Raw genomic sequence first — 16,757 nt, 5'->3', positions numbered from 1 at the left:
AAATCAAACGCTTTCCCTCATACTCATATAACGACGTCACGGTCTCTCAGGACACGTGACCGCGAGTATGAGTCAAGTTGTTGGAAGTATGGCCGAACAGGAGGTGACAGCGAACAGAGGGTGAGTCTTTCTGTCAAACTGAGGACATAATGTCCTCAACGCAAATATTATTCATTCAGTATTATTGTTCGGCATCGTCAGCACACTGTGTGACAACGTGAAGCGGGTAAAAATGTTATGTTAGACCAGCGAATGTAAATAAAGTTGTCAAAAATAGTCACACACGAGCCTGAAGTGCAACTAAAAACATACACATTTTTACATCCACACCATGTTGTCACTTTTTAATCTGCCTCACAGTTTGGTTCAGAGGAGATGACACAGACTGTCATGCATCCGTTTACTTCCTAAAGTGTTGACATGATGATTATTATGATGTTTATGATCACAGCAGACTTTTTGTTTCACTTTTATTCAGGGTTGTTAACAGAGTGCTGTCAGCTGTTGGGGTTACCGGTGTGGTCCACAGTGTGTGGGGCTACGCGAACACAACAATAAAGTAAGTCAAGTCTCTGTCACCTTTACACTCATTTAAGCCCCTGCTGGAGTCCTTTTAAAGGGATAGTTCATGCTGTTTTTGCAATTTGAACCTTAAAGCTGTAGTGCGTAACTTTTACAAACACGGGTCTGTTACATTTAAACCATTGTCACATGAGTTCACACCAGTAAACTAAGACAGCAAGCGTCCTCTAAGACACTGTGAAATATGTACTGTGTTGTATACAATTTAACCCTTCAGTTGCTGACAGGATTTGGCATGCGTACTTCCATCCCTGAACTGTTGGTGTAAACACACAAATACTCCCTCATTGGGGTCTGATAGTATTGCCTGACAGAGCTTGTTTTTGGATGAAGGACACAGGACACAAATAATGTTATCAACATATATCTGATATACATTGTATGTTCGCAAAGGGAGGCAAAGCATTAACATAAATAACACTAAAAGTTACACTTTAGGTTACTTTAAGTCTATAAAGGTTGTGTGTGTAACTGTTTCTAAGCATGTTGGTATTAGTGTATATGTACTGTACTTAAGGTAAGAGGCTTGCTTTATGGAGGCTGCCCTCTTGAGATGACATGTTTCTGCAGCACCCCAATTGTAGCTGTGTTTCACATTTTGAATCTGGAGCTTACTATTGAAACAATATTGAACAGCTCAGCCCTCATAAACTCGACTCATAAACCGATGAAATGGCAAAGACAGTGGAGAGAGTTGTGAAACCATGTTAACATCAGTGTCGTTTTCTGCCCAGATTCTTTGTTTCTTGCACTCTGCAGTCTCACCATGAGATGTCACTAATTTCTACACACTGGACATTTAAGTGTGGTTATATGAGGCACAGAAGTATCTGAGCATCTGATTTAGGAGATATCTTAATCCTATCATCTTGCATCTTGTTTAGCTCTCTGTTCCTCTATATTCCTTAAGTCCAGTCCCTTAAAGCAGCAGTAACATGGGACGAAGCCCATAAATCTTTTCCCTGTGTAGGTGGTGTTGGATCCCCAACTGGCTTCCATCATGGTGCCCCACCTCTCAGAGCCACCTACAGACTGCAGAGGACATGATACTCAGATGTAAGGATCAGTCCTAGTCTCTGTCAGTGTCTGTAAATAGTGTCTCCCTCTTTAACATTTCCCTCCCATTCCTCTCTTTGTTGTCCTGACAGGTGTAGACAGTCCTTTCTCCAAACAGCATGTCCCCATTTCCAGTGGCAACCTCCTGTGGACCCTAAGCTTTAGCAGCACCAATGTGAAACACAAAACCCCGCTGGTTCTGCTCCATGGTTTCGGAGGTGGCGTAGGTCTTTGGGCTCAGAACCTGGATGCTCTCTCTCAGAACCGCCACGTCTTCTCTCTGGACTTACTGGGCTTCGGTCAGAGCAGCAGACCCCAGTTCTCTTCAGACGCCCAGGAAGCTGAGGACCAGTTTGTGGAGTCTATAGAACAATGGAGGGCTAAAATGGGTTTGGAGTCCATGATACTGCTAGGTCACAACCTTGGAGGATACCTGGCAGTGTCCTACTCCATCAAGTACCCAGGCAGGTGAGTGAGGAATACTGTTAACGGTATATGAGAGGCAAAGTTTGTGGACCTGATTTAGTTTTGTCCCTGTACTGCAGAGTGAAGCACATTGTGCTGGTGGAACCCTGGGGTTTCCCTGAGCGTCCAGACACAGAAGAAGCTGATCGTCCCATCCCAATGTGGATCAAAGCTCTCGGGGCCATGTTCAGCCCCTTCAACCCTCTTGCTAGCCTGCGCGTGGTGGGACCACTGGGTAAGACCTGAAAACTGACCTGGTAAAGCACAGTGCAGAATAACAGAGTACACAGAAGAAAAATCGAGCCACAAAAAAGAAGTAAATGGAGTAGGTAAACATAAAAGATATATACTAGATATAACTCCTGTAACGAGGCTCCTATTGGACAATACCAGCTGTCAATTACACTGGTGTGGCAGATCCACTTCTGGGAGAATACATTACACTGTAAATACAGTACATGTAGTGTAAAATGAAAATAGCTTCATTAGTTGATTAGAAAAACCCTCATACTTGTGATATGACCATTACTGTGACTGTTCTAAAGTTTTCTTCCATTCATTGCTGCACTCTTAACACACTCTGTTGTCCATAATTAGCGTCTGAATTGCCACATGCTCGGTGTGAACATGTCGGTGTCCCCTCTGTGGCCCCTGCAGGTCCCACTCTTGTCCAAACCCTAAGACCTGACTTCAAGAGGAAGTATTCCGCCATGTTCACAGACAACACCGTGTCAGATTACATCTACCACCTGAACGTGCAGACACCCAGGTCTGCTTACCTTCTCACCAGTTACTGCATTTAAACTGTGCCATTATCCAATCACCGTGAGGCTCGTTGTCCCAGACTCCTCCCCCTTCAGGGAGCAGGTGCAGTGGGGATTTATCGCACAGATGCTACTAGGTGTCAGATTTCACTCCCAGACCACGCCCCCTGCACTGATCCCCACTCTCCCTCAGTCAGCTCTCAGCCCACTTTTTGGGCATTTTTCTAAATCAGGCATGGGGCAAAGTTAGCCTCAGGTGAGAGTGTTTAGTTTCCCTTTAATGTTGAAATTTAAATTTCTGCAAAAAATGCACTCTTATCAAAACTAAATACTGTATGCCTTAACACAACTGACCCATATGCACTTTTGGGAGTTTCTTTATTAGTTTTATAATATGTATTTAATACACTGTGTTACTCAGCATTGTATTGAAACCCATTAAAACATCATTTTCTTAATCCCTGTGCCTTTAGAACATATATTATACCCCGTATATGGCAATTATTCTCTATAAATGAGCAGAAATATAATCTGTGAAGGGTAATGAAAGCACTTTACATTTAATATGACACTGCACAAAAAAGAAAATGAAGTCAATGTTGTCGCTAATTAGTGACAAATCCCACGCTGTGTTTACACTCCAAAGGAAATCTCATTATCATGTAGAACAGTGTTTACCTAACTTTCTTTATGGGGACCCACTTTTTAAATATGGCAAACTGTTGTGACTCATACTTGTATTTTTGTATATATATATATATATATATATATGTGTATATGTGTGTATATATATATTGAAAAGGTGATATCATGTAAACAAATTAGTATTTTAATGTATTAACTGACTAAATCATTTCATGACCAACTATGTGATTTCATTAGTTTTTTTCATCGACATTTGCTCGTGTTATCCGTTCCTCTGTATTCCAACAGTGGGGAAACGGCCTTTAAGACGATGACCGTTCCGTATGGCTGGGCGAAGAGGCCGATGCTGCACAGGATGGACCAGCTGGAGCCCGACATCCCCATCACCATCATCTACGGCTCACGCTCCAGCGTCGACAGCTGCTCAGGCATCACCATCAAGGAGATGAGACCTCGCTCTCATGTGGAGATTATTGTAAGTTCAAGGTGTATTTGAAGAACTTTTTTTTTTTAAACATACTTCATATGAGATTTAGCACATTTCTGGACCTCAACTCCCTCAATGGAAATCCGACTTTTCATGCATGTTTCCCGCTGTTCACCAGTGAGGATAAATGTTTGGTCACAGAGTTAAACCAGAATATGTTTTATACTGTATTTTAGATTAGACACAGTCTCTCAGTCAGTTTCATCTCTACTATTACACAACATTCAAAGAACGTTAGCCCATGGTTCTCCTAAGATTAGTTACAACCAAACCAAAACTAACGTTTAGAGAACGTTCCCTCAGGGTTAGTCAGGAGGCTAACGTTTCCTTAAGCGTTGAGGAAACATTCTCCTGTGTTTGCACCGTGGTTTCCACACTGGTTGTATTTTGGTTACATTTTTTACAACTTAAAATGAGGTTGTGTAGCATATTGTGGTTTGTTATACACTTTTTTTGTTCACTACCTACCTTTCCTTAGGTGTTCTTTTATAGTTTTAATGTCTTCATTTGTTCTTATTCTACAACGTTAAACAAAAACAATAACAAAGAAATAACATTGAATGAAAATATGGTGTCCATACTGTATCATAGTGCACTTTTCCATCTAATGTCTGTCAATTCACTTTTCAAGTGTTATAAGAAATATATTTTTATGTTTTGTGTGTTTTTTGGGCCAAATGTGATGAAAAATATAAGATTTTTGTCAATTATCCTATGTTTTATACCATCATACACACTCACACCATCATAAATCCCTTTCCCTTATTGTTTTAATGGAAGCAACAAACCGGAAACACCATGCTTTTAAGTTCAGACTGTAGATTTGTTTTTGCAAATTTAATTCTCAATATTCTTTAACTTCTCTCTCTCCTCCGCGCAGACGATCCGTGGAGCCGGACACTACGTGTACGCCGACCAGCCCGAGGACTTCAACCACCGAGTTTTACAAGCGTGCAACAAAGTGGACTGAAGAGGACACGAACTCTCATCAACAACAACAACAACAACAACAACAAAAAGGGGAGCACCAGCAATGCACATACTGTGAAATCACAGGATTCCAATTTGACAAAGAAGCAGGGCACATCTCGTTAGTGCGGGGATGTACTGGGTATTCCTGCTTTGCGCGACGTCTGTGCTACATGTAGTTCTGGAGTGTTCCACTAGGGGGAACACCACATAATTCAGACTGTGTAGAACAACAGAGTTTGTTGGGGGGGAGATCATGACAGAAAATTAAGAATGATCTTGTTATATTACACTGGGAGCAGGTTCTCTTACATGTAATCCACGTTTTCTTCTTCTTTTATGCTACTTGAAGGCCACCGTAGTTTCTCATATTCTTTTGAATGGGGGTAGTGTGAAGCAAGAGGTATTCATGCCACTAAATCCTACTCACCGCTCCTGTAGTCGACAATGTTGTATAGGGCTGTAGCTAACGATTATTTTCATTTGCCAATTAATCGAATACTTGGTTTGGTCCGTAAAATTTCAGGAAATGTTGAAAAACGTCGGTGATTGGTGTTTCCAAAACATTGAGATTATGTTCTCAACTGTCTCGTTTTGGCCAAAATCATTCAGTTTTAACAATTTCTTTATCATATGGCGAAAGAAACCAGAAAATATTCACATTTAAGAAGCTGGAAAATCAGGATTGATCATCACAAATCGATTATGAAAACTGTCGACAGTTAATTTAGTAATCGAATAATTGAATAATAATGTTATCTCTGTTTTCACATACTGCCTCTGCACATTTTTATGTTTGTGCAAATGTTGCATTTCATAAACACTTCACGTACAATTTTTCAAGAAACAGACGCAGGACACGTGTAGATGCCACGATGTATATTTCACACTTATAATAGAAACCCTTCAGTGATTCAGTCACGGCGTTTAAAACAAGCTACACCAAAGGAGACACACACACACACACACATACTGGGTGGTGCTGCAGCTTCGTGTAGTTAGTTTCGGCGTTAAATGTACAGTATTTTTCTGAGAGGTAGCATTTATGAAATAGAACTGCACTGCTGAACACAAAGATCCAGTATTCAGTACATTCATGTGTATATAATGGATCAGTGTACAGTTTTAATATTTAAATGTACTGAAAGAGAGTCAATGTCACTGTGTTCACAGAGCTCAGTGACACCGCCATGTGTTCCCTTGCTTCCTGCGGCTTGTTGTTTTGTTCCGTATGATTCCAAACAGTCAGACAGGAAATATTCTCGTCAGTGGATACAGTTCCACTTGCATCAGCACCAGGAAGCGGCTATCAATGAATGTGTTGTTGTTGGTGGTGTTGGTGGTGGCGGTAGCGTTCTCTGCGTCATCATTGTACTGATCTGTTTCCCCCCCCCGAACACAAACAACAAATTCAAGCCTGCGTGATGCGAGTTGTTATTTTCCTGTAGCCTGTGACCGTGTGTCAGAACAGAGGAACCGTGGATTTTCAGGGAAATAGGATTTGTGTATTTTTCTTATCACTGATTATGTACATGCATGTACAAACCTCCTTTATACGGCCCTGCTCTCTTATTTCTATAAAATGTCATGTGTACATACAAAAAAATAAATGTTTATAATGTAACGACTGTCTGTGAATAATCTAACGTGTGTGTTGAATCTGTGACGGATGAATCAATGTTTTCCCCCGTCTTCCCCGATCATTCTGCAGCTGTCGTTTCCTAACATGACCACTAAGGGGCACTCGTGTGCAGACGAGGAGATGAGAACCCTGTGGTGACTCTCTCCACTCTTACCTTCTTTCTTTGCATATTTCCTCCTTTTTATTTTTGTTTGAAAGGACAGCAGATGGAAACCAACAAGCATCCCGAGGTTTTTTTGTTTTTGTTTAATTGACACTAAAGATTGTGAGGAACGTGAACACACACACACACACAGAAAGAGAAAGAGAGAGAGCATTTAAGGTGAACGTACAGTGTCTCCATCATTTCTTTCCTCGGATCCGGATTCAATATTAATACATACACTGTATATATTGATCGTAAAATACTTCCTGTCTGTTTTTATTCCACCTCTAATAGCCAAAGGGGAAATGTGCAAGATCATGTCAAAGTATTTCCAAGTCGTATGGAAACAGTGGAAGCACTTTCAGGCCCACTCGATCATTGAGGTGAAACTTCCTGATACATTTAGCATGAGCATTGCAAACGGAAGGACTCTTACCTTGAAGAACAATCCTAAGGAATATATAATTAGAGAAAGATGGAATACTTTGAAATTATAAAACAATACATAAAAGTTTCTAAAAGCATAAAGAAATCATTTTACATTTATCTAAAATTGTTATATAAATAAAGATAACTAAAAGGAGGGATCTGTGTCACTGTGTTCATAGCTGGGATTGACAGTCTTCCAGTTTGTTCAAGGACACCAATGCGGAAGGACTCTTGCACGCTGTCCAAAGCTGCTAACCAGATTTTATTGTTGCATGTTTCAGTCCTAGACTTTTACACACTTGTCGTAAGAAGTGGATGTGGGACATTTTCTTCTCCATTCTTAGATCGGAGAACTTCAAATACTCTTATACAGTTTTGTATTTGAGAGCTCGTCAGGACAGATGACGAGCTCTATCGTCACACCTCTGGTTACGTATGTTTAAGCAACAGTGGTATACTCAGACGTGAGACCGTTAAAAGTTTTTTTCCTTGACAGAGCTCCCCTTGTGGCTACCGCTTTATCCTCACAGCTGATGCTGCCCCCTCTCTTCGCCCTCTCACAGACACGTGGATTTTGTTTTGGCGAACATGAGCCGTGGAGCCATCAAAAACAAACCAGCAATAGAGATGGTTCATAAAAATGGCTGAGCAAACATCGAGGAAGTGCAAATCCACAGAGAACATATAGAGTTTCAAAGATATTTCATGGCATCTATTTTGCATGCTTCGGTGCCTCGCCATTTGGAGAAATCCAGAGGCCCCCTCGAGTGTTTCATTTCCTCTTCCTCACTCTCTCCGACAACGGTTTCCTCCCTCTCTTTTTCAGCCGGCTCTGCCGTGATGAGCGTCTAAAATAACACTATCGCTGCCTTGATCTTACAACTGGTACCTGGCTGGGAGACTTATGACTGTGTAGTGCCATAAAGAAAAATTGTGTTTCTCATAAGAGAAACACAATTGGCCCTGATCTTGCAAGGGAGACAGTCGGGGGAGTGTCTGCCAACACGACATTTAACTATCACGATGACTCTGAGGTTGTTACATTAGGGTAAAAAAAAAAAAAAATCTCCAGACTTGACTCACTCCAGTGACTTGAGGAAGGAACTGATGAATCACAGGGTTGATAAGTGGAGGTGGAGATTTCACATTTCCAGTCACAATCAAATCAGACTGAAGGAGCATCATCATCATGAGAGAAGCAGGTCCAGATGAAGGTCACCTGTTCTCTGAGGTGATGAGGCCCCAGTGGAGAGATACGTATGTGGTGTGATGTGATGACTTGGCCCCTGAAGTGCCACTGTCCTGTCACTGGCTGTAGAGTATACATGCATTCAAATAAATTAGAGAAAGCACCTGGAGAGTATAAACCTGCACCAAACTTGGCCCCTGTTTTAAAAATGTACAGAGAGAAAACACTCTTTTAGAATTATTCTGCTGTGTCATGGCTGTTAAGCTCTTCCAGCAAATCACTATCACAAAGCTTCTGTAAACTGCAGATCTGACCCACACTCTGCTCTTCTGTGACTCACTGCACAAACCGCTTCAATAAAAGCCCTTAGTCATTTTTCAGAAAGTTGGAATTTTGTAGAAATGTTGTAAAAGCTCACAGGGACAGGATATTTTATGTGTTAAGTGTAAAGTCTGAGCATATGTTGTTTTTTTTGTCTTGAGTTCTTCGTCATCTCAGATGTGAATCAGTTTCTACGTCGGTACATAAATCTGCTTCTAAATATACTTGTCTGTAACAATGAGTGGAGCACTGATTGTGTCTAGTGCTGATATGAGTGAGCGGAGGAGGAGGAGGAGGAGGAGGAGGAAGAAAGAGAACCAGAGGGCGATGGGAGAGGAGGCGGAGGAGAAAGACCTTTATTCTGGAGCACAGACCCGGCCAGACCAGGCTCATCTTGTCTGGGTTGCTAGGAAACCGACAAGGTGCCTGATCTAATTTATTAAATTCAGCCTCTCGCCTATATCTTTCTGCGTCTGTCTCACTCGCTCACTTCGCCTTCACTGCTGCTTTCCTTATCTGTCCCTATCTTTTTCACCCTCTAAGGCGCTTATCTCTCTCTCCCTTCCTCTCCTTCCCTCACTCTTTTTCTTTCCCCCCCTCACTCTTTCAGATACTCCCCTGCTGCCTTATATGCATGTGTGCATCTCTCTCTCTCTCTCTCTCTCTCTCTCACTCTTCCTTTCTCTCTCTCTCTCTCTCTTTCCCATCCTCCCTACATCTCAGGACTCAGACAGTGTATCCTCTCCGGCTGTTCACCAGTGCCACCTCCGTATCTTTCACAACAATCCGTGAACACAACCCTCAGGCAGGCCAGACCTTCTGTGACTTACCAAGCACACAAATGTAACACAAGAATGTACACACACACACACACATAATTCCCCAGTCCTTTTCCCTGACGTTAAAGCTGTTGTTGGTGTTATTATTTGGCCTCTGTTTTGGATTATTATTACTATCGCTGTGTCCTGCGTCTGAAAAAAAGAGCTCGGTCAAGCAATACTATCAGTCATAACAGAGGGAGTGTTTGTTTGTATACAGGTTTTCCAGTGCCTGTTTGTAAAACACACTTGTGTCACTACACTTCAGTATGCAGACCTAGATTTGGATTTAAATCCGTTATGCGTCCATGAGTGACGATGTACGGACTATTTTTGGTTCCAAAAACCCATTTGAAGACGTGAGGTTATCGCTCCTTTAAAGCAGTAGCACGTAGGCTGTGGAACACTCTACCTCTTTCCCTTTGCTGCTTATAGGCGCCGTTGATGTTTTCTTTTTAAACGGGCCTTTAGTTAGAAAAGGGTTTTATTGTATTAGTCTTTTAAATGTAAACTGTCTGCATTTTACTTGTATTTTCTTATGAAGCACTTTGGGATCCCATATCTGTTAAAGGTTCTATATAAATAAAATGTACTTACTTACTTACTCTTTGTCATTCACCAAACATCAGTGGAGGAGAGTCACATTTACATGGACGTCAGATGAAATAGACTCAAATCTGATCTTTATTGAAGTGGCTTGTGATGAAGACGGATTGCAAATAATGACCTTCATCACCATAATAGAAGAAAATGTCCATATTTGTGCTCCATTTCTCTGCATGCAACATATATCCTCATTACAGCTGCTCATTACTTTTCAACTTTTTATCAATAAACCCAATAAATAAGTAATCATGAACTCCCAGAACATCTTAAGCATCTTTATTTTCTTTTTTTTCCCCACTGACTTTGACTTGTGAAAGAAATACAGATGGTCCTCAATCTGTGGTGCGTGTACCACCAGTAGTACGCAAGCCAGAAATGCTGTTCTACTGTAAATACCAGGTTACGTGTTTGGAGTGGAGCTGAGGGAATTTTGACCGGAGCGCGTAGACAATGAACCAAATAATAATAATAACAACCATCAGAGGCATCTTATCTCTGGCTCCATCTTAATCTAATGTCACTACACCAGTGTGTGAAGTATATGTGAGGAAGAGGAAAATGATCTTATTGGGAATAAATCTGCTTCCTGGGAAATGTCCGTATGACTTACACCACTGTATTTTAACGTTGGTGATAATATTTTCTCAGGTGGTACTAGGTATATAAAGTTTAAGAACCACTGCAGTAAAGCACATTTTCTGTATATCGACCTCGAGCACCTACTCTAACATTCCCCAAGTTTGTAGAGAAGTAAAATAGTCCAAATGTTTCAGGGAGATTAGGCAGCAGCTGCTCGTTCACATAGAGCTGGATTACACGTTACACCTGACATTTACAGTCATATAACTTGTAAAATATGTATGAAGCATCAATGAAGTCAGACATGGTCGCCTTCGAGCCGTTGCCCTGGAAACGCGTTTCCTCTCATGACCGTCGAGGGTATACGGTCAATCGTGACCTCAGCACAGTGAGATCAGCGGCGCAGCTGTATGTGCGTATGCTTCACTCTTGGTTTTTCTCGGACACGGTGACACAGCAAAACAGAGCGAGGAAGCACTTCAAACCTACACCTGCAGCCCCACACGAGACGTCAACCTTTCACCCACAAAGAAACGAAAATGAAAGGCCATAAAAACGCTTGTTAAACCCGGGTTATTTTTTTTGTTTTTTTTAGCAGCTCCCTCGTCAATTTTATGCTACTATGCCTTGGCTCAGTTGGTGAATCATCACTGGCCTTAGGTGCTCGTGTATGTATGACAGAATAAGAGGCTGATGAAAGAGAGAAATAATACCCACCCACTGTTGTGACGCCCCCAGGGAACAGGAGGCTTGAACAAAATTTGAATAAGAAGAGGTAGTAGCTGGTGTGGGTGTGATTGTGATCTGCGTGTGTGATCGTGTGTGTGTGTGTGATTCTTGCACTGAATCTGTGTGAGGACACTCAGAGATGACACTTTTCCCTCATCCTTACCATAACCATCACAACTAAATGCTAATGCTGTGTCAATGTACAGACACTCCGCAGAATCATTGATACGATGACACAATGACCAACGAATTAAAACACTGAGCTTAAAAGCTGCGGGGTTACAGGACCACAACTTTTATCGTTTTGTGCAACAATAAAGTAAGAATGAAATATAGTCCCCGAATATCGTAACGGCTGGTCTTAGAGCTACACAACAGTGCCCCCCACAGGCCTGGAGCACTTTTGTATGCTGGTGTTTTCTCTCCAGAAAGAATATTGACACGCTTTCGAAACTCTATGTGGGCAGAACCATACTTTTTTCATTTACATAGTAAGCTTTTCACATCTAAAAATGTGTTAACATGTCCAAAATAAGATTTTTTAGAGTTATTATACATAATACACGCATACCTATGGGTAGAATACTCAATTTCCGCCAATAAACCGCCCTCAGTGTTCCACGTTGGACCTTTAGAGATTGTGGCAGTTCAAAGTGCTCATATTAATGTATAAATTAGATGGCACTCAGATAGTTGACGTGTTTTTATTTCAGTTTCACAGCGGAACAGTAGTTCAGACAGCTTGCATTTACCAACATGATTGTGGGGTTACTCTGTGTTTAGTGGGAAGGAGCCAGAGTGGGAAATATCTCTCTCTTAATGTCAGTCCTCTTATGTTTACCTAATAACGTGCATGCTATATGTGTTCATGCTGGGAGAGAAGCCTTCACTTCTGACTACTAGGTGTTGGACAAAATGAGATGTGTTATGATAATCTTGACCAGAATAATCCAGATTATATTTGTAGTTTGCAGGTAGAATATGCAGTTTGTTTAAATACAGTAGCTGTGAGTTACTTGACATTTATTCTGTTTGGACTTTTTGTTGTTTTGCTTTCTTGACCTTCTGGTTTCTGTTTTCCTTGGTTTTACTTTGTACTTTTTCCTAGTGTGTGTGTGTGTGTGTGCACCTTGTGAAGTCTTCCTGACTTCCTTGTCCTGCCCTCCCTGTTGATTGTCGGCCCCGCCCTAATGTGATTCACCTGCGCGCCGTTTGTCTCACCTGTGTCTGATTAACCCTCGTGTATTTAGTCTCCGTGCTCTTCACTGTCTTTGTTGGTTCGTTTGGTTTGTTTCGATGCACTTGTTCTTTGCCATTTTGTGTTTTTTGTTTGTTTTCAATTTTGATTTGGGTTCTCGATGTTTGTAGCTATTGTGACTTGACAGTATTGTGTGATTCACATGTATACTCCAACTTTAAATTGTAATCTAATCATACATGTTTGGTTTTTTTGCAATTGGGGTGGCAAAGAAACAAACCACACCCATATGACACATTATTTCAATGTCAGAAATATATGTATATGTATATATATATATATATATATATATATATATATATATATATATACAAAAAACATCAGCATTCATCTGGACTCCTGTTTCTGGCAGTCTGAACAGTCCAATGTTCCTCTTTTAGCTCTATTTTGGTCACTGTCCTCTGAGGGAATGAGCTCCTCCCCCTCTGCAGAGTGTTCAGCCACTGGCTGCTGACTCCTGTCTGCTGTTTTGTGGGCTGACTTCATACAGAGCTCCTCAGCGGCCTGATGTAGCTGGAAACTGGGTTGACAGAGTGGTGAGATCGAAGCAGAAATTGTGTGTGTGTCTGTGTGAGAAATACTCACAAAAGTCACTCTGCAGTCCAGACACAACTCCACCTGCCGGCTCTCTTGTCAGATTTCAGGGTAACGTCACACTGAGCCCCTGTGAGAACACAGCTGGAGGAGCTGCGCATGCTTCACAGCAAGAAAGTGTCCACAAACCAGGTTTCAACCCTCACATGAAAGTTAAAGACGTTTTCCCTCGGTTGCGAAGGCGCCTGACACAGACAATCTCCCGCTGCATCCTTCATACGTGAACGTCAAACTCCAGAAACCGTCCACACTGAGTTGATGCCTGAAAACTAATGAATCTCTTCCTGTGCACGGTGCACAAAGATGCAAAACACTGCTATACTGAGAAACAGTACAGCAGTGTTCTAACCGTGTGTTTCAAGAAGTAGAAATGCATATTTTTATAACCCTGAATATTTAACCTCTTCTTGCCTGACCCTCTTTTTGGGGTCCCTGTTCGAAAATGAAATGAAAACTAAATGGAGTATATCTCTGCAATTACAAGTGCTATGTGAATTATCTTGGTCTTGTGAGATTCCACCAGAAGTGTAAGTTTCACTGTGCCAGGGTAAATGCAGATGGGACCCACAATAAATGAAGGATTTTTTCCCTCGCCCCCAAAGAAATATTGCATTTTAAGTCTCTGCTATCAGCAGACATGTTGTTGTTTTTTCAACATGACTACGCTGATTCTCCGGTTCCGCTTTTAAATGTTTTCGGCTGGTGTTGGTTAGATTACCTGGCGTCTAGTCTGTGTTTGGTGAACATAAGAATGTTTTTTATGAGCTTTTAGCCGAGTTTTTGAGCTTTCTGTGGGTATAAAAGGTAAACGTGCAAGTGTCAGTCGCAGTGAGTTTTTTTTGCCCCCGGTATCGGGGGCTCCCGGGAGGAAAGGTAATTTAATTCATACATTAGTCAAAAGTCAATGTACCCTCTAATAACCATTGTTAATGTTTATAAATGTAAATGAACCACACAGATAGGTAAGTGCTGCTTAAGCAGAGTTAAGTACTGACTGTTTAGTGCTATTACAGAGGCATTTACACTTAATTACTTGAAGTTTTTAGTGTAATTTAAAGTCAGTTCGCAGATATTACTGACATGACTTTTTTTTTTAAGTATTTGATATTTTTTGATATGGAATATGGATTTTTTCCCCCCCACTTCACCTGCCCCTCCTGACCAGACTAGACTCTATGTGACCCCCAGGTCATGTGTCCAATCAACAGTATGAGCCATGTGGATTGGGTACCTTGCTCAGAGACTTGAACCGGCAACCCTGCGGTCACAAGCCAAATTCTCTCTCTGCTTAGCTATGGGCTGCCCAGACCCTTCAATAAGATATGAATTATTAACTTTAATTTACTGGAATAACATTAATAAATGGTGAGTTAACCCTTAGCAATATAAAGTAGCAATAATTGTGCAGAGGTCACAAAATTAGACGTTTTTTCTTTTCTTTTTATTCATAAAAACAAGCTAAGTGAACTTTGAACTGTGACATGTTTCCAAATTTCACATATTCAATACATTTTTCATCAGATTGCCTAGGTTGTGCTGAAAAAAGGATATAAGACACTCTATATTGCACATTCTGTATTTACTGTACGTTTAAACTTAGTAATGGAAAAAGCAGCCAAAATGCTATGTGTTCTAAGGGTTAAAATGAATGAACTGTTCGTAAATGCTTATAAAAGCTGTTTCTCTCTCCTCGTCCCCTGCACTCTTGGCGTTTTTAAAAGCCTCTGAAGGTGCTGCAGATGTCGAACAACGTCTGCTTCGTCTCATTGTGATTCCTCATCATCTGCAGCACGACTGACATTCACACAGGACGCTCTTATTACTGACCACACACACACACACACACACACAAACACAAACAAAATGCACAGACATGAACCATGTCTCGTCCTAAGCTGTGAATCTGTTGCGTGCCACTATCACTTCTGTTTAAAATAATTTCAATTCACACCTGGGAGTTTCACGCCGGGTCTCTGCATGAACCCACAGACTGAGAGAGCAGCAGGTTTTAGCCGCGCCGTCGCTTCGTATCACATTTCATGTACTTCACGCAGAAAGCAGAAAAGTCACGTCGTGTTGTAACTCTGTATGTATCATTTTTTCACCATCTCGGGCAACATATTTTTACATCTTATTTAAAATTGTTGCTATGATTTATTTCTTACTTATTTCGAACTTCATATTTTTACAGTTCACTGCTTAAGTAATGTAAAATATAATCTCCTACCGGGCAGTACACAGAGACGTTCTTTTACCAGGAGGATAATTATGATTTAAGGGGGGGAAGTTAAATTGAATTATACGCTTGAGCAACAATGAAAAATGTAGTATTTCCATCCATCTGGGGAATGAACTGTGGAAAAGTCGAAACAGTTAATGTCCAAACATGAAGAAAAAATAATATACAGTATATATATACAGCACTTGTCAACAAATGTAAGTGAAGTGTAACATAACTGAAGAACAGTCCGCGACACCCCAAAGACAAGTCTAGCATGTTCCACATGTTTCTATTTTCCTGGCTAGTCTGACAGCTCCTACGATGTGCTCTTGGACGTTGACCAATAGGATAACAGAGTCCTCTGCCTCTTTGACGTCTCGTTAAGGGAATACCATGACAAAATCACCCACAATGCTTTAGTAGCCATGATTGACAACTCCTTGATGACCTATGAACTCACACAGTGTCATGTACGATGATTGGTCAGGTCATACTTGTAGTGTTGCCAGAATCCGTGCCATTGTGATTGATAATCTGACACGGTGACCATCGTGAAAGACTAAATATATCGTGTGGTCTGATCCCGGCAAGAAATATTTCCCCTCACCAACTGTCCCTTGTCGTAATTTGATCTTTTCCCTCTGGCCGTACCCTTCACATCCATTCTTTCCTCTCTGAAAAAGCATCACGTGGAAAAATACAGTTTATTGCCCAGTGGACGTTGTTTGAGCCTCTCACCCCGAAGGACTGCTGGTCCTATTGTGCGCACACACACACACACACACACACAATCTCACAGGTACATATCCTGTTTATGGCTGGTCTCAGCTGCTGTGAAATGGCACAGAGAATATGAAAGCAAAGGAAGGAAAGAGGGAGATGAATAGAAGAAAAGGGGGAGAGCTGGAAAGACTGCAAAGTGCCAGAAGCATAAAGACTGAATTGAAACGATGAGGATGGCGTCTGAGGAAAACAGATGGATGTAAATCTGAGGAGAATAAATTGAAGGGGGTGGGGTGGGGGGGGGGAGACAAACATTGAAAAGAGGCAGAGATACAGTAGATGTGGCCAGGAGACAGAGACAGATAGAGGGATCATACATTCCAAAATCAATGTGAAGCTGGCTGTGTGTCGAGTTATGTGCAAGCAGAGCGAAAACAGAAATACACTCCTAAAAATACTCTGTGGCTGCCATCGACAGCCAGGGGAGCGGCAAACAAAGCGGGAGAAGGGAGGAAAGAAAATCCATAAAACATGA

General features: G+C 41.4%; 1 protein-coding gene across 1 annotated transcript; it reads left to right on the top strand.

Annotated features, from left to right (window-relative positions):
- Nucleotides 1-66: 66 nt before the first annotated feature.
- Nucleotides 67-6,609, top strand: abhd5a (abhydrolase domain containing 5a). The gene is made up of 8 exons (XM_058647682.1): nt 67-120; nt 479-559; nt 1,553-1,638; nt 1,731-2,106; nt 2,184-2,338; nt 2,761-2,872; nt 3,801-3,987; nt 4,880-6,609. Exons 1-8 carry the CDS (start codon nt 68-70, stop codon nt 4,967-4,969), a joined length of 1,140 nt encoding a protein of 379 aa, XP_058503665.1. The 5' UTR covers nt 67; the 3' UTR covers nt 4,970-6,609.
- The last annotated feature ends 10,148 nt before the right edge of the window (nt 6,610-16,757 follow it).

The sequence above is a fragment of the Solea solea genome, chromosome 13 (assembly GCF_958295425.1).
Source record: "Solea solea chromosome 13, fSolSol10.1, whole genome shotgun sequence".
NCBI lineage: Eukaryota > Metazoa > Chordata > Actinopteri > Pleuronectiformes > Soleidae > Solea > Solea solea.
This window is presented reverse-complemented; position numbering and strand designations above follow the sequence as displayed.